The sequence below is a fragment of the Austrofundulus limnaeus genome, unplaced genomic scaffold (genome assembly GCF_001266775.1).
Source record: "Austrofundulus limnaeus strain Quisiro unplaced genomic scaffold, Austrofundulus_limnaeus-1.0 Scaffold155, whole genome shotgun sequence".
NCBI classification, from domain to species: domain Eukaryota; kingdom Metazoa; phylum Chordata; class Actinopteri; order Cyprinodontiformes; family Rivulidae; genus Austrofundulus; species Austrofundulus limnaeus.
This window is the reverse complement of record NW_013952557.1, coordinates 831,578-851,243: the sequence shown is the minus strand read 5'-3', so window position 1 is coordinate 851,243 and position 19,666 is coordinate 831,578. Positions and strand designations below refer to the sequence as shown.

Here is a 19,666-nt window from a genome sequence, read left to right as displayed (position 1 = left end):
AATACACAATGCCATGGCTCACCCCATCCCCCCACCCTCTGTTTGAATATAAACTTTAGGAGAGGTTAATGTACATTCTATTCAATGAGGATGGTGTCCATGGTCACATGGTGTGGGAAGAAGAGGAGCAAATGTTGGTGGTGGTGGTGGGGGTTCTGGCTCCATTAGCAGCCTTTGACCCCCATCCACTCTCACAACATCCACACAACATAAGACTGAGTTTAAAAATAGTTCTAATCACACAATCATCATGGCGTGCAACACTGGTGTTCGGGCAGATGGAAAACGTAGCTATTGTTTCAGCTTCAGTCTGTCTCATCTCCTGCAGTTAGTCAGCTTCATCCTGACCATTAGCTCCAACGTGACAACATTTACAGTTTATTTATTTTGGAGGATTTGTTGGCACAATCATCACCTTGTTAAATTTTTATTTGATAAAACAAGGAATATTTCTGTCACTTGAGCAAATATGTTGCTGTTCTCTCAGCAGTGGGCACTTATTGATCAAATATGTAGATCCTCTCTGTGTCCATGTTCCTCAGGCTCAGGCTCCTGCCGGTTCAGTTACTCAGACCCCAGCATCACGGTGTCATACAGCCCGAGTGGCAACGCCAACACCTCAGATGACTGGATCACACTGGAAAAGATCAGGTCTCTCTCTTTTGCTCTTTCTTTAATTCCTTTTGCCTCATCCATCCCACAGTCCTTCCATCTGTTATGAACACCCGCCCTCCCTCGTTCCTCTTCACACCTCCCCCTCTTAATTTGTCATTTCTGTCCTGTTTGTGCCTTGATGATCCACCTGTTTTTAATCCCTCGCTCTGCTCCTGGTCTCTGGGTTTTGTCAGTGTTCAAGTAGAGTATTGACACAGTCTTCTAACTGCAGTCAGAGCTTGTTTGGAACAAAACTTAACAGTTTTACTACTTATTTGATTTCACTGATGCACAAAATCTTTGTTGCTTCATTCATTTTCAGAGCGCCCACCAACAGCAGCACAGTTGTCCACCTGCTGCCTCTTCCACATTCCTCCAGAGGTGATGCAGTTAGACTCCGCTGGTCTCAGGAACCACCCCGCGGACCTGAAGGCTATGAGTCCTGCTGGGGTTTGGATAATGTGCTGCTGGTCAATTCTGCTCACAAAGCCCCCCTGATGGAGGACAACTTGGACCCTCCAGACACTGCTAACTGGCTCTTCTTCCCTGGAGCCACAGTCAAGGTACACCGATAAACCAGCATCATACATTAACATGCACACTAACTGTGAAAGTGTAGAAAGCCCTGTGACCAGAACATTTTTAAAGAAAATAAAAGCAGACTGCAAAATTCTACACATAGTTTAAATAAAAAATAATAACATAAAAGGATGTTTTGAATATAATGCGAGGGGAATCATAGCAAAAATGCAACATAAGACTAAAAAAACGATATCTGTAACTTTTTTGCACCAAGTCAGTAACATGAGACAATTAGTAGAACTTGAGTAAAGCTGAAACTTCAAGTCATATGTGAGAGGACGGTCACCATGCAGGGGTGTCAAACTCAGGTACTCGAGGGCTGCTATCCTGCATGTTTTCCTTGTTTCTTTTCTTCAGCACACCTGATTCAGTGCTTCAGTTAACTCCTTATATTCTGTAGAAGCTTGTTTATCATCCATTCATGCAAATCAGGTGTGTTTGAGCAGAAAAACAAGAAAATATGCAGGACAGCGGCCCTCAAGGGCCGAAGTTCGACACCTGTGATGTAAAGGAAATAATTTAACTGAAATCAAACCATGACAATACAAAGAAATTTGTATTCAAATTATTACAAAATATAAATTTTTCATTTTTGTGTTGCAGAGAAATATGCATAGTCACTAGAACTGACCATTTCTCTTTAAAAATCACACAAAACCTGTCCTCTCAGAACCCAAACATGTAGCGTGTAACCAGCAAAGGTGATGCAAGACATCTGTAAAGATGTTCCAGTTCAAGTTTAAAACCCCCACATCATGTTCAAAATGAAAACCTGTTTTTCAGTATAGTCAATTAAAAGGGATTAGTAAATGATTGAATTCTGGTTTTAAATTAATTTCATTGAGCATTTGATCGTATTTTTAAAGGTTGCTAACAAGAAATATGTATTCTACTCTCATTGCACAGCATGCCTGCCAATCTGAAGGCAACACTCTTTATTTCCATGGTGGTGATGGAGAAGGCCAGAGCTTTGCCACCACCAGAGACATTGATCTGCACCGAGAGGAAGGGAGAAGCTACTGGGAGGAGGACTTTGAGAGTCCACCTTTAAAGTAAGTCAAAACTGTTGTAATCTATATTTTTCTGACTATCTTAAAATATATGTTTGAACTGGAAAGTGCAGCTAACAGGAAGGACTCTGTTCAGTGTCAGAGCTCTGAAATGTAAACATTCAGATGCTTTTCCACCTGTCACTTGTCATATGTCTGGTAATGAACATGCAGCGCCTCGTAAGTCAGGCGTGGGGACTCACACAGGTGAACACCATACCTCTGACTGCTACAGTGATGGCAGTCCATCTGTTCAGAGCGCAAACACACACATGCACACGCCAACACACACCGGACAGCAGAAAGCTAAGAAGCACTGTCTGATGCACTGCATGAGGCAGAAAGATAAAAGGAGAGAGATGATGGATTGTATCACAGCCAGAGAGTAATTAACAGGCTTCATGCACCACGTCTGTCAGTGTGCTTTTCCAGTAACGTGAAGGATCTGAAACGGAAGCAGATTTCTGCAGCATCCCCACGCCCTCAGTTCTCCCACATGCTGCACTGCATGTAACCTGCCCATCAGGCAACATGGACTGACACGTGTTAAAGGAGAAGGGGAAGGTGTTGTGGCAGAGGTACACTTCACTGAGAGTCATTTAACTCAACTGTGATGGAGACACAAAATGCATAAGGAAAGGAAAGGAAAGGAAAGGAAAGGAAAGGAAAGGAAAGGAAAGGAAAGGAAAGGAAAGGAAAGGAAAGGAAAGGAAAGGAAAGGAAACACACTGAACAAACTTCTACTGAGCACATGGATTGGAAAAAAAATTATCTCTTTCCCACCAGTTAGTAAGTCGTGCGCACGAGATACCTCACAGGATCTTTCAGATCGTTTTGGACTAGCTGTGTGTTTACTGAAATGGAAATGCGTGACATAATTGAGCTTTATTTCCAGTTTGACCTCAAATACAAACACAGGGCTGCATACTTGTTCTCCATTCGGTGCCGCAGCTTGGTGACAGTCTCGAAGCCTTTCCATCCACAGTTCCTAGATGTTTACGGTTTCCTTGACAACGGGGTAGTTTTGCCAAAGCTATCCAGCTGAAAATAAATAAAATCCAGATTAAACATTTAGGAGGTCTACCGCCTAGTTTGGAAGGCACTTATCAATATGCCTGATAATATGAATTTAGGTGCAGTGAGTGTAGATCCTCCTCCGGGAGCTGAAGCGGTCGGCTCGCTGTCCTTTGATCGGGGAAAACACTCGATCTGCTGCACTGCGATCCAGGCTGTAGCAACGAGGCTTCACAAGACAGCAGATCTGTGGCATTACACATCACATCAGCTTCATCTTTACACACGGAGCAGGTCTACATATAAAGGAGGTGGTGTCAGTGAATCTAAAATAAATAAAATATTCCCATCTGATCATCATTTCAGATGAACTAGAAACCATACTGAATGCATCTGCAGGAGGTGACAGCGCAGTGAAGAAGGACAGGAGGCTTGGAGCGCATCTGAGGCGCAAAGGCGCAGCGCGAGTACGCTGCTGGATTTCCTCTTGCTACAGCTTGTGGGATTTGGAAATAGAATCTTGCTGACTTCTCACTTTGACTGGAGAAATGTTTTCTGATTTTAAAACGTTGGCTGAAGTGGCGCTTGTTAGGCAACAGTGTCGCAGCAGAGCGCGTTTCAGAACCAACCACTGGCGCTGCAGATGTAAACTCATTGTGCGTAACTTGAGATTTTCCTTGGAGTTTTTATTTAATTATTAGACTTTTGTTGCATAAATCAAATCCATGTTCTATTTCTGTTTTTATTTAACAATATTTTAATACTGTGGCAGCGGTGCATTGTGATTAACAGCTGACTTCATCTCTGCCTTCATGTTTTTTCCCTCTTCTCTCCTTCTGCAAAGGAGGTAGAGATAAAAATAAGGAGGCAAAATGTTGCAAACTGCAGCCACCATGTTTAGTGGCTGCAGTCAAAGTGAGAAATGAGCAAGATTTTATTTCCAAATCCCACAAGCTGTAGCAAGAGGAAATCCAGCAGCGCACTCGCGCTGTGCCTTTGCGCCTCAGATGCACTCCAAGCTTCCTGTCTTTTCATATGGGAATCTTTTATTTATTTTTAGAATAAGACACCACCTCCTTTAAATGTAGACCTGCTCCGTGCGTAAAGATGAAACTGATGTGTGTGATGTGATGTGTAATGCCACAGATCTGCTGTCTTGTGAAGCCTCGTTGCTACAGTCAGGATCTCATTGCAGCAGATCGCGTGCTTTCCCCGATCAAAGGACAGCGAGCCGACCGCTTCAGCTCCCGGAGGAGGATCTACACTCACTGCACCTAAATTCATATTATCAGGCATATTGATAAGTGCCCTCCAACCTAGGCGGTAGACCTCCTAAATGTTTAATCTGGATTTTATTTATTTTCAGCTGGATAGCTTTAGCAAAACTACCCCGTTGTCAAGGAAACAGTAAACATCCAGGAACCGTGGATGGAAAGGCTCCGAGACTGTCACCAAGCTGCGGCACTGATCGGAGAACAAGTGGCGCAGCCCTGTGTTTGTATTTCAGGTCAAACTGGAAATAAAGTTCAATTATGTCACGCATTTCCATTTCAGTAAACACACAGCTAGTCCAAAACTATCTGAAAGATCCTGTGAGGTATCTCGTGCGCACGACTTACTAACTGGTGGGAACGAGATAGTTTTTTTTCCAATCCATGTCCTTTTAGGGGCTCACTAAACTTCTGTCTGGGCTAATGGTGCGTTGACAACAAACGCGATTTCAGCATCAGGAGCATCAGGTTTACATGCAAAGTCTATGGTGGAGGCGCTTCAATCAGCGTCGGGAAGTGCTGCGGCGCCTCAAGCGCGATTAGAGCAGTGCGATTTGAACGATCTGAGCGTTCGACGTGCTTGATGCTCAAATCGCTGAAGTTAGAAAATATGAACTTTTGCAGCTCGTCGCGCCGCGTCAACCAATCAGAGAGACTCCACTGTGTGACGTAGTGACAGATTTCCCGACGGGACAGTTTACTGAATGATGTCCACTAACCTGAAATAGATGGAGAGGAGCTCTTTAGCTGAAATTGAGTGCCTGCAGTCGGTGTCCTGACAGGAGATATCCGCACCAATGCGTGGCAGCGGCTCATCAGACTGGACTCGGGAAAAAAATAGTCCTGAAAGCGAGCTGTGAGCCTCTCCTGCAGCTCCTGGGTGATGAAACTCAGAATGTCTCTGAATTATCTGGTGAATTAATTATGAATTAATCATCTGATGAACGTGACATGCTCTTGCTCTCTGTAAATAAAGCAAAGCCACTTCCTCGTCCGACATTAAACAGAGCCCGACAGAGGAGGGAGGGGCGGGGAGGCTCTTGCCGTACGAGCGCTTCAAGAGCTGACCTGCGTCTGACCTCAAAGCGCACAAGCGTCCAACTTGAAGCGTTGGATGCAATTTTGAAGTTGAAATCGCGTTCGGTGTGAACGCAGCATAAGACAATTTAATTTACTCTGCAGAAATGTGTGTGCAAGTATGTCTGTGTCCCTGTTTTTTTGTTACCCTTTCATGACTGTTTTGTGACCAGTAGGCACAGTAGTCCTTTTGGGGACCAAAGACCAGTCCTAATATGGTGGAATGCCATTGGTGGGTAAGCAGTTAGGTTAAGGTCTAAGGTGTGAATAAGTTGGGGGGTTATGGTTATGGTGAGTGGGGATGGATAAAGAACCCATGTGAGCAGGGGCCTTGTAAGTGGGCCCATTGCTCTCCTGAAAAAGACACTGAACTTTAATCAAACCTTCATGTTCCTCAGCTGAAGGACACAAGGTTAGTGTTCTGAGCTTCTTGAGATCCATAAAGGGGTCCCCAAGAATAAATTTTCTTTGACTGCTCAGAGCCAGGCAGTGGTCTAAGTAGTGCAAAGAAGACTCTCAATAAATGCCACAGGCATCACACAGACCATACAGTAGTCATGGAGTCCCATCATTTGTGGTGGCTGAGCAGATTGTGCCCAGTTAGGACTCAGTGTACTTAGAGTTTTCCTCCTCAGGGCAATGAGAATTTCCCCAAACCTTGGGCCATTTGTCAGTTCTCGTGCCTGTCTACAGTCTTTCAACTCCATGTAAGGGGTTGAGGGTTGATGTCCAATCCAGCTTGCCATCCGACATCTAATCCGATCCAGTGCTGGACTTCTAGATATGCATTGGGGTTGGCTAGATTTAGGGTATGGGTCAGGGTCAGGCTAGAAATAAAGGGTAATCAATATGGTCCTAATAAGAAAACACAAAGTTTCGTGTGTACATGTGTTCAGGTAACACTAGGTGATGTCATGATCATGTTTGGCACAGTTTAATTGTTAGAGTGAAAATTTATATCCTTTTTTATTGGGGTCCATTTAGGGTCATTAGAAAAAAAGTTTTATCTTAGAATGGTAAAATTAACCACAATATATTTAGTTTTCAAACATGTTTAGATTATTACTATTATGTCAATTAAATAAGTAAATAATATACAAATACATTTTATTCTCTAATTTTTTTGTTTAAAACAGCCAAAACATATACTTTATTTTAAGGCTTGAACTATTTGGTTATAAACACATTAGTCTCAATAACAGTTGTTTTTAATTTTGCACAGCTTTGCTTTTAAATGTATAAAATTTTAATGAATATTGCCTAAAAAATCTGATTTAATTTACAAAACCAACTCTTCTTATTCTTGTGATTTTTGCTCAGCTGGGACATAGAAGGAGCTGTGTATGGGACAAAATGTGGAGAGATTGAGTCGGGCGCAGCACTCGTGTTTGAAAGGGAGGGTCGGAGGAAAGTATGCACCCCGTACCTTGACACCACTTCTTATGGAAACCTCCGCTTTCACTTTACAATGGGTAAGTACAACTTAAATCTTGAATTAATTTTGGATTTGTAGCTGTGTGACTGTGTTTTTTTTTTTAAAAAAACAAGCATTTAAACACAGTTAGGTGTGTTTTTGTGCAGGGGGTGGTGACTGTGATCCAGGAGAATCACACGAGAATGATGTGGTTCTGTTTGGAAGGTCTGAGGGCAGGAGGGAACGTGTGGTGCTGGACACTCTTCCATACATGTCTTACAGGGTGAGATAACAGTGACTGCTGCTTTTCTCAAATTTCAAACCTAAAGTATACAATAATGGACTGAATCTTTCCTGTCTTGCTCGAACTTTCTGCTTGCCCAGACTCCTGCTGTGGTATCGGTTGCGCTTCCATCTGAGCTGCAAACACCAGTCACCCAGTTCTGTTTGGAGCAGCGGTCACACGGCGGCGCTGATCGTCACGTGTGGGCCATGGATTACATGCAGCTGCTCCCTGTGCTGCCTGCCACCCACACACATGTTGCTCAGTTCTCCATCAACCTCGGCTGCGGCTCCTACCAGCCTGCCAACAGGTACGGTGCTTCATCCGGTTGGTCTGACCAGGTACACTTTGGACAGCTGCAAATGACTTGTCAAAAGCTGAGATTTTTACATGATACGTAATTTATTTATTTTTTCCCACCAGTGTGAGCCTGGAGTTTTCCTCCAACCTTGGTCGTTCCTGGTCTCTGCTTCACACGGAGTGCCTGCCGGAGCTCTGTGCCGGACCACATCTACCACACAGCACCATCTACTCCTCCGATAACTACAGCGGGTACAAATCACTGTTCACATCTATATACACTGCCTGTCCAAAAAAAAGTCTCCACCTGGATTTAACTAAGTGCTATGATGTGGGGTTGCTGCAGCTGGTCAGGTCTAGGTTCAGCAACAGTCTGTGCTCAAAGAATGAGGTCAGCTGACTACCTGAATATACTGAACGACCAGGTTATTCCATCAATGGATTGTTTCTTCCCTGGCACGGGATATTCCAAGATGACAATGCCAAGATTAATTGGGCTGGAATTGTGAAAGAGTGCTTCAGGGAGCATGACACATCCTTTTCACACATGGATTGGCTCCGCAGAGTCCAGACCTTAACCCCATTGAGGATCTTTGGGATGTGCTAGAGAAGGCTTTGCATGGTGGTCAGACTCTACCATCATCAATGGGAAATCTTGGTGAAAGATTGATGCAACACCGGATGGAAATAAATCTTGTGACACTTATCAAAACAATCCACAGTGAATGTGTGCTGTAATCAAAGCTAAAAGCGGCCCAACAAATTATTAAAGTGTGTGAGCTTTTTTTTTGGTGGCGACTTTATTTTGGGCCAGGCAGTGTGTTTGTGTGTCACACTGTAGTGTGTTTCTTTGTTGTATTACCAAGCTGTATTTTTTTCCCCATTAGATGGACCAGAATCTCTATTCCTCTTCCAAACGCTGCTCTCACAGAAACCACCCGATTTCGCTGGAAGCAGTCTGGCACTGGAGCAGGCAACATGTGGGCCTTAGATAATAGTAAGGACTCCAGATACAAATGGTTGGAGCAAAATTTCATATTTCTTCAATATGTGTTCTAAAAAGAGAATAAAATACCTTCTATAGCAGGCTCTACACTGGAGCAATCAAATAATGTGTGCTATATAAATTATGGCAAAGTTATAGCGTATAGTAGGCTATAGTAAGAATATAAACAGTGTGAATACACATGATATTTGTGCAAAGATGACTTCTGTATCACTGCAAATAAAATATAAAGCAGTCAAGTGTGCAAAACCCTGAGATACATGCACAGAGCTGTGTCTACTGTATAGTACAAAGTGACTTACTGTCATGTAATCATTCCTGGTATCCACTTCCAGATGCTGTATTAAGAAAATATATGTAGTAGGGGTGTCCTAACACTTGTTTTTATCAAACCGAAGATAAGTACTTGGGTTTGGGTACTCACTGATACCAGCACTTATTGAGTTAAAACCTAAATATTAACAAATTTATTTAATTTAGATCAAAGTTGTTCTCCTTCCTCATAGGTCTGAGATTATATGCTATTGCAACATTTTAAAATAAATCAAAACAACAAATCTGATTTTCTTTCAACTTATAGAACTTTCATTTTGTACGAGTATTTGTAAAAATGCTGGTATCTAAACCAGTATCTGTATCAGAACACCACTAATCTGTGGTTCATCCGAACTAGACCACACATTCTTAAAAGTCACAAATACTATATTATAACTTATTACATAAAGCATTTCTGCACTATAAAAGTCTTCAGTATTGTTGTTCTGTTTCAGTGTATATTGGGCCAGCTTGCCTTCGTTTCTGTTCTGGAAGAGGGCATTGTTCCCGCACAGGCTGCAAGTACGGATCCCTTTCTTTAATTACACTAAATAAATTTAAAATGACTAACACCTAATGACCATGACTCAGAATTAATCAAGTTGTATTATTTTTATAGTTCATTGCTGGATTTTCATTTTCCCAGACTGTGTTTTCTCATTTATACTTCCCACGTTTTTTATTCTCTTTTCTCTGTTTTTCTACCACACAGATGTGACCCTGGCTTCAGTGGTCCAGCTTGTGAGCTCGCATCCCAGACTTTCCCAGCCTTCCTGTCAGAGGGTTTCTCCAGCCCCCGCCTCTCCTCCTACCATAGCTTTTCTTCGCTTCGTGGGGCTGAAGTCAGCTTTGGGTGCGGCGTGCTTGCCAGCGGCAAGGCTCTGGTCTTTAACAGGGACAGCCGGAGACACTTGGTCACTGCTCCGTTAGACAGTTCCCAGGCCAGGTAACTTTAGAGCTGAAACAGAGTGGAGGAACATGTCAAAACAGACATTGGAGATAAATTACTCATTAAAGTCTGGCTGATTTTGAAAATGTTCCAGCCATCCATCTTGTACTTGTTTCTCTCTTATACTTTGTCAACAGTCTTGGACATGGATTGTGGTCTTAACAAAGGCTTCAGATGAGAAAAGGTGTTAAAATGTATGCAATTTAGAGGCATCGATAAAGTTATATTTGTGTTTTATGTGTCCCAGTACATATATTTCTCTTTTAATTAGCTAATCCCCTTACTTGCTACATTTTTTCTACAGTTGAAAGTCAGTTTCAGGGCAGTTTTGAGGCACATTGGGGGCCCTGGGCAAAACTCACCTGGTGGGTCGGCCTCAACCTGAATGGCCACCAACTCAAAGTCGGGAACCACAACATGGATACGTTGATTCTTTGCGCTTACCCACACTTTATGTCAAAAATAATGTAAAGAACAGAATTTGTTCACATTTGAACATTTTGAAATCCTACTACCATCTAAAATAATCTTACTATTTGCAGTGCACTATGCATTTACCAGCCATTTGAAGATCTTTTACTAAAATCTTGGGATTAGCATTACTGCCTATGCTACAGGCCAGCTCTGAGTGCGCCTTTTTGGCTCATGGTGGACTTCATGAACATTTAGTTAGTGGGAGGGGGGTTTTATGAGGAGTCTGATAACCATGCTATTGCACTTTCCTGCATTGACAGCCATTGAATTTAAATGGATGCTCATTCAGCTTGTCATTGCATTTAAGACATAATTGGTCATTTTCTGAGGGACCCTGGACTGCTTGGAGCCCTGGGAAATTCCCTGGTTTGCCTAAACTGTTACAATAAGCCTAGTCAGTTTACATGACCTTTAAAAACTCTTTCCCCTGATCTGGTTAAAAATTTCCCACTCTTTTTTTCTAAGTTGTTCTCTAAACCACTCATCTTTTCAGAAGATTATTCCATTGTTCTTTTTATTTCTTTTTTGCACTGATTTTTCTGCAGGTACCTACAATTCACTCTGCGACTGGGAAGTCGAAGCATCCTGAGCTCGTGTCCTGCGCCTGACCAGCCTGGAGAAGGCGTTCTGTTACATTATTCTGCAGACAATGGCATCACCTGGACCCTGCTGCAGCACTATGCTTACCAAGGCTTCCACGAACCGAGGTAACATGTCATCTTGAGCATGTGCACCTGTTGTCAGTGCATGTGTCTCTGTACACAGTCTTATATGGTTATGGGCCTATGTAGAGACGAGTCCATCCATCTATCAATCCATACATCCATTATTTCCCGCTTGTTCCAGAATCAGGTTGCAGAGGCAGCAGCTTGAGCAGGGAGGTCCAGACCTCTCTTTCCCTAGCCACCTTTTGCAGCTTTTCTGAGAGGATTCCAAAGCATTTCCAGGCCAGTCACAAGACTTAATCTGTTCAGACAAGACATAGTCTCCTCCCAGTCGGACATGCCTGGAGCACCTCATCCTTACCAGATACCCGAACCATCTCAATTGGCTCTTCTTGATGTAGAGGAGCAGCAGCTCTACTACGAGTCTCCCCTGGAAAACTGAACTTCTCACCCAATCTATAAGGGACAGTCCAGCTACCCTGCAGAGAAAATTAATCTCAACCGCTTGTGTTCGCTATCTTGTTCTTTCAGTTACTACCCAAAGTTTGTGGCCATAGATGAGGGTAGGAACATTGGGCCTCATGCAAGAACCATTCGTACGCACAGATTTGTTCTTAAGTTGTGCGTACGAGTGATTTAGGAGAATTTGTGGCATTCACCAATTTTCTCGTATTATAAGATTTTTTTCAGATATGAACAAAATTCACGAGTGGTCCAGACCTGTCGTATATTTTACAAGCAGTCTGCTGTTATCTAGACAGATTTTCCTCCCTAATAACTTTATATTTCATTAGTTTGAAGATATTTTGAGTTGGAAATAAAGCACACTCTACGATTATCTTGACAATAGGCTATTCTGCTTGAATTAGAGTTATAATTTTAAATGTAATAATTTAGACTAACAATATAAATTGTCCGTCCATACGTTTTCTGCCGCTTATCCGGGATCAAGTCACGGGGGCAGCAGCAGAGAGACCCCGCTCTCCCCAGCGACACCCTCCATGTCCTTGGGGACTCTGAGACGTTCCCAGGCCAGAGGGGATACATAATCCCTCCAGCGAGTCCTGGATTTTCTCCAAAGTGCCAGACATATTTTGAAAACATTTTAAAAGGCTTGTTTCAGACCCGCATCTGAGACCACTTGCGACCGCGCGGGGGTGGTGGGGAGGGGGTGTATGGTGCACAACGGTGTGGCTTCTGAATAAATGAAAATGATTTAACACAGTTGTTTATACTTTAGCAGCTCTTTTTATTCCACAGCTGACCTGCTAAAAATGACAGATTTTCTTTTCTGGATCTCTGACAGACGGACTTCAATCTCTGAACTCGTAAAGTTCTTCTTTTTAGTTTTCTGTCATTTTCATGAATGGACACTTCCTTGTATCTGAGGCAGGAAACATAGCCTTATATGGTGTTTTTGGGGTGGTAATTATGCTAAACTCCTCTCACGTGCACGAGGAGCTGGATACGAACAGGTGGAATTTACGCTCCTCATTTACACACTTTTCATGAAGATAGAAGAGTTTGTTGAATCTGACGTGACATGTTCGTACGAACCCTTTGTACGAACAAAACAGAGAAATTTAGGATAAGAATACGAACATGTTCTTGCATGAGGCCCATTGAAGGGTAAACAGAAAACTTTGCTTTCCAGCTGACACTCAGCTCTTCACTTGAGTGTCCAAAACACACAGCTGCAGATCAGATGTCACGACTATAAAGTCAATCATTGATCTGTGACCTAGGGTATCCTAGTGCTACATGCACTTATAGACACCCTTATGTACACTAGTCTGTACTGTTAATAGTTTGGTGGCCCTACTGAGACAGTTGTGTGTGAGAAAGACAAAGTGAGCAATGTTTCACCATGTTTATGTCTATCAGATCTTCATCCATGTTAGAAAATTTAAGTGTCATATGTACAAATCAGGTACAAGATGCATGTACAGATGATGTTATACAAACATTTGGTTGTGCAAAAACATCATGATACAAGAATCAATGTTAGCACAAGAAGAAGAGGAGTAACATTACCAATATAAGATGCTGCACAGATTCTGGTTGTACGTCAAAACCAGAAATGTTTTTCAAACGTATTATTTACAAGCAGCAGAATGTGTTCGTGTAGGTTTTCAGTGTAAGTCAGACCCTGAGTCACTGTTTAGTCAGCCTGTATGAATAAGACTAGCTGATCTGCTTGGTTTATGCTGTATGTGCGTAAACAGTGTTTTAATGCTTCATCACTTGTTCAGTTATGTATGTGACACATGTGATCGTCATGTCACACATTTTCAAAGATCTGACAAAAACATGATGCACTAAGTCATCATAGTTAGGTTTCTTGTTGTCTTAAATCTATTTTGTGGTATTTTTATATTGAAATGGTTAATTTCTTAAAACATATTTTTGATTTTCAGCAATAACCTTAATACTCAGATTTTTTATTATTATTATTATTATTATTATTAGTTAAACTGCTTTCATGGTTAGGAAATTTGAAACAACTTCACAGCCTGATTTACTCAAACTGTTCTGTGGCCTTTTTCATTGCCTAGTATTGCTCATAGTTTGCCACTATAATTTTCTCCTTTTCAAGCATTTTATATTCAAGCAAGCAATGATGGTATGCTGGCACAAGCATCAAATTTAGCAAATGTGAGCAATTTGCCCTTTTTGAGTCAGATTGCAGTATCCCTAACTGCACATTTTAAAATTCCTTTTGTCACAAACACAACAGATGTAAAAGTGACAGAAAAAAAACCTTTTGGTTACGGAGGTAACCCTGGTTCTCTGAAAACTGAGTGAGGTATCTCACACAGTTGGATGATGTGTAGAGTTACTTCTCAAACTGCAAGAACAACATCTCAGTGGAAGTAATAAAGAAAGAATTGTGTTTAGACAGCTACAAACTGTTAAACAGTGATTTTCCCTTTGTTACAAATGTTTAGAGTCTAAAAAATAAGATGTTTGTTGCAGCTTTAAATTTAAGTTACCAAACTGTAAAGTTAGGTTCTATAACATAGTTTTAACTTGTGGTGGAACAGATTGTCCGCAGTGCTGCCCACGTGTAACCCTAAGCCCTAACCCTAACCCTAAACCCTAACTTAACCATAACCCTGCATAATAAAGATAAGGAAGATAATAAGGAAGAATTAAATTTAATCACTTTAAATGGTGTCCTTTTATAGAGTGAGTCAGAAGACAGGTCATCCTTTTATTTCAAAAGAATAATCTTGCCTTAGGTTCAATATGGCGGCTTTCAAGATGGTGGCCATGTTCAGGTCATGGCCTAAAGATAGCGCCCTCTCCCACATTACTTGCTGGAGAATTCAGATATGTCATTTTGTCTTTTCTTTCTGAAATAAAACTGTGTCCTGTGACTTTTGAGTCACCCTGCATGTGATCTGTTGCTTTATAAACATACAACATAACAAAGTTATAAATTTTTAGTCTAAAAATATCAACAATAAAAAAAAGTTCTTTTTGTAAATGTAGATAAGAGATCATTTTCAACATCCACACAGCCCTTAAAACAAACCCTTTTGTTGGGTCTTTTGTGCCAGATTTACTAAAGCCTGCACACCTTTTGTCACATAATTTATCATCTAATCTCATATTCTTATTCATTGTCATTATTTATTCTGTCAATCAGGATTGTGTCGGTTGAACTCCCACCGGGCGCTCGTAAGTTCGGCGTTCAGTTCCGCTGGTGGCAGCCGTACCACTCAGGACGCGGTCATGATGTGTGGGCTCTGGATGAAATCAGCATGACCTCCGTGCTCTTCAACACTATAAGCCTCGACTTCAGCAATGTGCTGGATGTCACTCAGAGTCTTGGCTTCTATCTTGGACACGTTCAGCCTTACTGTCAGCATGACTGGACCCTCAGGTACCTGATGCTCTGACACCAACAAAGTTTTTTTTTTTCTCATATTGGCATTAACATTGAAATTTCAATCATTTAAATAAAACTTTTGTGATAGTGTTTACATAAAAAAAGCTTTTATATATGACAGAGTGTGATTTCCTTTCTTTGTCCGTGTTAAACCAGTTTTAACGGCGAGCCCAGCCCCGGTTCTAGTATTCGCTACGTTGAGACTCAGTCAATGCAGATCGGAGCGTCCTACAGTCTGCAGTTCTCTCTGGTCATGGGCTGTGGCCGTGAACCCTCCCCTCACATTGACACTCAAGTCCGTCTGGAGTTCTCCACTAATCACGGTCTCACCTGGCACCTAGTCAAAGAGGTAAGGAAATGTTTAATATGATCTTTGTTTGCAACAAAATCTTTTGATAATCATCCTGCAGAGAAACCAAAAAAAGAGCACATCATTTATTCATGATCATGAATATTGATTTACCCATTACAGCTTCGATGATAATATGTAAATAACGAGCCTAAATGTGGCAATTTGTTTGAAATGACAAATCATCTCAATTAGTGTTAATTACTTTGCTATCAGCAAATGCATGGATGTACTTGAATCAGCAGGCACATTATCTTCTTACAATTTAACAAAGATTTTCTATAATCATAGCGTGCTCATGAATATTCAGAAGGAACCAAAGATTTGTTGAAATTTTTTGTTATGTTTGGAGCTCAATAGATCATAATGACTCGTCCATCAGAGACTTTTTCTCTAATTCTCCTTTGTGAATGAAAACGCTGTCATCTGGCAAGTACAGATTGTAGCTTTCTAGAAGTTTCATAGAGTTAATCTTTGCTAATCTTTTTGTTTTCAAAGCCAGAGCTACAGGGATGCTGCAATAATCTTTTCAGTGTGTGGATGTTTTCTGTTTAATACCAACCTTTTTCTGCAGTATGGACAGAGCCAAGAACAACTGAGAAAGTAGTTTTCAGCTTTTGACCAATTATAGAAAAATGTACCAGAGAGAAAAGTCTATTTTTCTTTTATTCCCAGGCCTGTCTACCTGGCATGCCCAGCTGCTCTGAGTTCACAGCTCCCAGCGTCTACCACCCATCAGAGTTCAAAGACTGGAGACGCGTTACTCTGTTGTTGCCTCAGAAGACGTGGTGAGTGGCAAGTGATGGAGAAGAAAAGATGCACAAGTTGCCCTTTGGAATCAAATCCTCTCTGATTCTAGCTTTGTGCTGGTTTACAAGAAACAATTTGCTTAGAATGCAGTTAGATTCATCACATACAAGCAAAACCAGAGACTCAAGCAGAACATTTGTTTAATTGTTGGGGTATATACAGTATTTGTTTGATGGTACTGACAACAGGGTGTAGTGTATGCATATTTGAGTCACAGGAAATAACCACTCTGCTCTTGAAAAGGACACATTTAATGTAATTTTTGCTACTACTACAACAGAAGAGTGGAGTAAGACACTATAAAGCACTCTATACCAAAGCAAAGCATGAATAGCTAGAAAAGACACAGGAACTGAAAGACATGCCTACTTGTTTTTTTTGTGAAACATTTGCATTTAATCATTTTAAAAATGCTAAAGATGTCAGATGTTACGTGCAGAGAATATTTATAACTACCACCTGTTTATTTTTCAGAATAATATAATTATATCAAAATGGTCACATGGTGTCTGAGAACGCTTGATATTCTAAACTTCATAGATGCGTAAATTCATCTCAACCAACTAGCACGGTTTAGGTTAGCTCCAGCGACAGAACAGTGTGATTAAAAATCAGCACTAAAACTTTTAATAAATCAAAGTAGGCTGAGGCTTTACATTGGTCTTACATTTTTTTCTTTTAATAAAACATTGTTAAATTGAAGAAATAATTAATTTTTAACACCTGTCACCAGGAATCATTTATCCATCATTATAGATTAATAAAATTGTACAGATAGATCAGTGTTTTTTAACCTTGGTCCTCAAGGCACACTGCCCTGCATGTTTTAGAGGTCTCCCTGCTTTGACCTGATTCACCTGAAACATCTAAAATATGCAGGGCAGTATGACTTGAGGAGCAGGGTTGAAAAACACTCAAATAATCACAGAAACCCTTCACAATAAAACACTGTGACCTCTGCCCTCATTTCATTTTAGCACCCCACCTACTAAATAAAGGTGGTCCAATTTTCTGGAGAGTGCGATGACAGGTCAGGGTGTCATGGCCTTTGATAATAATAAAACAGTCATGACCAGGTTGGATGATCAAACAGTTGCCTGATTTGTGTCACCAAAAAAAAAAAAAAGAAAAAGACCTCTGTGCTGTATAATTTCTAAAATACCCATCTGCTGCTGTTTGTCACTTCTGTGCTTATAGAAACAGCAGACACACACCAAACTGTGTCCAAAATCACTTATTTTCATATTTCTTTTCAACCACATAATACACAATCTTTAAATATTATATAAACTACAGCATGATGTTGTTTTTGACCAGTCAGCATAAATTCAATCATTTTCCTGGAGGGAATCAGTCACGCAAATATGTTGTCATTTTTACCACTTTTGTTTCATGATTTAAATGAATAACTTATTTAAGATTCTGTGAAGACTGAAGTTATTGTGCACTTCTTTTCTGTATTCAGGTCCAGTGCAACCCGGTTCAGATGGATCCAGAGCTACTATGGAGAGCAGGATGAGTGGGCACTGGATGACATCTACATCGGTCAGCAGTGTCCCAACATGTGTCACGGACACGGCTGGTGTGACCACGGACATTGCAGGTCAGTTCTAACACACTGAGATACAGTGTGAATGAGCAAGTGAATCAAACCTTTTTCTTTCTTACAGGTGTGATGATGGGTTCTCTAGTACGGATTGCCAACCGTCGTCCCCGCTCTTGTCTAGCGTACTGTCAGACTTTGAGTCCCAGGATGCACTGCTGGCCACATGGCAGGAGGTGATTGGTGGGGAGGTGGTTGCCCCTGACATGGGCTGTGGCGTGATCTCATCTGGATCATCCCTGTACTTCAGCAAGGTAAAAAATATATATATGTAAAATGAAATAAGCATTTCTTGAAGGATTGCATGTCATTTACAAACTTGCAGTTTCAAACAAAAATTTCATAAGCTGTTGGTGCTCAAAGTATGCTACAATGAACAGTCAGCTAATCCCACACCAAGTTTTAACTGTAAAATGTATTAAGTTATAGTCATTTTTGAGTTGGTTGATAAGTTGTAGTGGCAGTCTTGAATCAGGATGACTCCACAAGTTAATGAATTGTAGATGAATATCCAGTGTTTCATTAAATAATTACCCACTTATTTGTTTAGATACATAAATGGCTAAAAAAAAACATCAGCTTTCCATAAACGTCAACTTTGGATGTTTACCTGTGTCTTGACCATCAGAAATTCCATAAATTTTCATAAAATATCCACAGTACTCTCACAATACAATGTTGGCTGGAATGGGTCAAGAGAGACCAGTGTACTCCCAGCATTTGAGAGACAGAGATAACAATTTGAAGCATTTTTTTTAATCCTTAAAATTGCCCTTTATATCTATATACAAGCAAAATGGGGGGAAATCTGTTTGAACAATTTGTACAACTTGATGTATGCCTTTCATAGCAACATGCAATGAATACCTTTCAAATGACTCTTTGTCATTTGTCAAAATGGTATGATGGTTGATTATTTAGTTAACTAATTTCAAATGGCTTTAACTAAGCTAATTTTTGATATTGTTAATATTGGTATATTAATAACTGAGAGCGAGCTCCATCACACAGTGGATGAAAATCAAAAATAAGAGGGCCGTAGCTAAAAGGAACAAATGGCCGAAACTCAGCCATTTTAAGACATACAGACTTGAAATTTGGTACGGTGGTAGGCTAAAAAGTCCCCTAGACCACATTAAAAAATTCTGAACCAAGGGTCAGGTCCTTATCAAAGTTTCTTCTAGGAAGGTTGGTGAGGTCTGTGATGTGAGCACACAAGCTGGACCACTGAAGCCTGAGTCACATCTGGGTGGTAGAAAAAGAGAGGACTTCAAAACTTCATAACAGTTGACTGAAACTTTAAAGGAACATTTAATTATGATGCAAAATCTAACTTCAGGTACAAATGTGCAGCAGACACAATTCATTTTAATAATCTAAAAACATCTTGCATACAAAGCTTATCTTTGTCCTTGTATGTTTTGGCACACATCTGTACCCAGATAAAGCACGTGGTTAATTATGACCCCGCACCCGAAGCGAAAGCGGGAGTCATTGTTTTCGTACTGTTTATTAATTTCATTTTATTTTTTCAGTGGTATTTGGTCAACCGTAGCACAAAAACGGCTGCACCAGTCAACATGAAATTTGGCAGGGCTGTAGATGAGTCTGACCTACACTGCGCCAGACGATGGTTTTACGATAGACCCCATATTTGAGGAGGGGGCTCCTTTCAAAGAGGGGGTGTCAGGACATGCAAAAATGCTTATAACTCAGAAACTGTTCAACATAGAAGCTTCAGATTTCTTTTGTTGTTTAGCTCTGATGAAGCTCTATCCATCAGGCCCACGAATCAGTGCCACCCACCCCCCGGACCCCCAATTTCTCTGAAAAATGGGTGCCTGGACATACAAAAATGGTTATTGCTCAAAAACTATTAAACATAAGAGCTTCAGATTTCTTTTGTTTAGCTCTGATGAGGGGCTATCCATCAGGTCAACCAATGCCCCCCCCCCC

At 41.0% G+C, this 19,666-nt stretch overlaps 1 protein-coding gene across 4 annotated transcripts in view; it reads left to right on the top strand.

Moving 5' to 3' along the window:
• Positions 1 to 19,666, top strand: part of reln (reelin) — a 142,735-nt gene that overhangs the window by 90,485 nt on the left and 32,584 nt on the right. For all 4 annotated transcript variants that reach the window (XM_014016796.1, XM_014016797.1, XM_014016795.1 and 1 more), the window contains exons 9-24: positions 543 to 651; positions 977 to 1,217; positions 2,143 to 2,288; positions 6,968 to 7,119; positions 7,229 to 7,344; positions 7,446 to 7,654; positions 7,768 to 7,896; positions 8,532 to 8,641; positions 9,421 to 9,487; positions 9,678 to 9,911; positions 10,934 to 11,095; positions 14,706 to 14,942; positions 15,105 to 15,297; positions 15,973 to 16,085; positions 17,573 to 17,710; positions 17,778 to 17,964. In XM_014016796.1, coding sequence (XP_013872250.1) covers positions 543 to 651; positions 977 to 1,217; positions 2,143 to 2,288; positions 6,968 to 7,119; positions 7,229 to 7,344; positions 7,446 to 7,654; positions 7,768 to 7,896; positions 8,532 to 8,641; positions 9,421 to 9,487; positions 9,678 to 9,911; positions 10,934 to 11,095; positions 14,706 to 14,942; positions 15,105 to 15,297; positions 15,973 to 16,085; positions 17,573 to 17,710; positions 17,778 to 17,964 — 2,543 coding nt within the window. The remainder of the gene's footprint in view (positions 1 to 542; positions 652 to 976; positions 1,218 to 2,142; positions 2,289 to 6,967; positions 7,120 to 7,228; positions 7,345 to 7,445; positions 7,655 to 7,767; positions 7,897 to 8,531; positions 8,642 to 9,420; positions 9,488 to 9,677; positions 9,912 to 10,933; positions 11,096 to 14,705; positions 14,943 to 15,104; positions 15,298 to 15,972; positions 16,086 to 17,572; positions 17,711 to 17,777; positions 17,965 to 19,666) is intronic.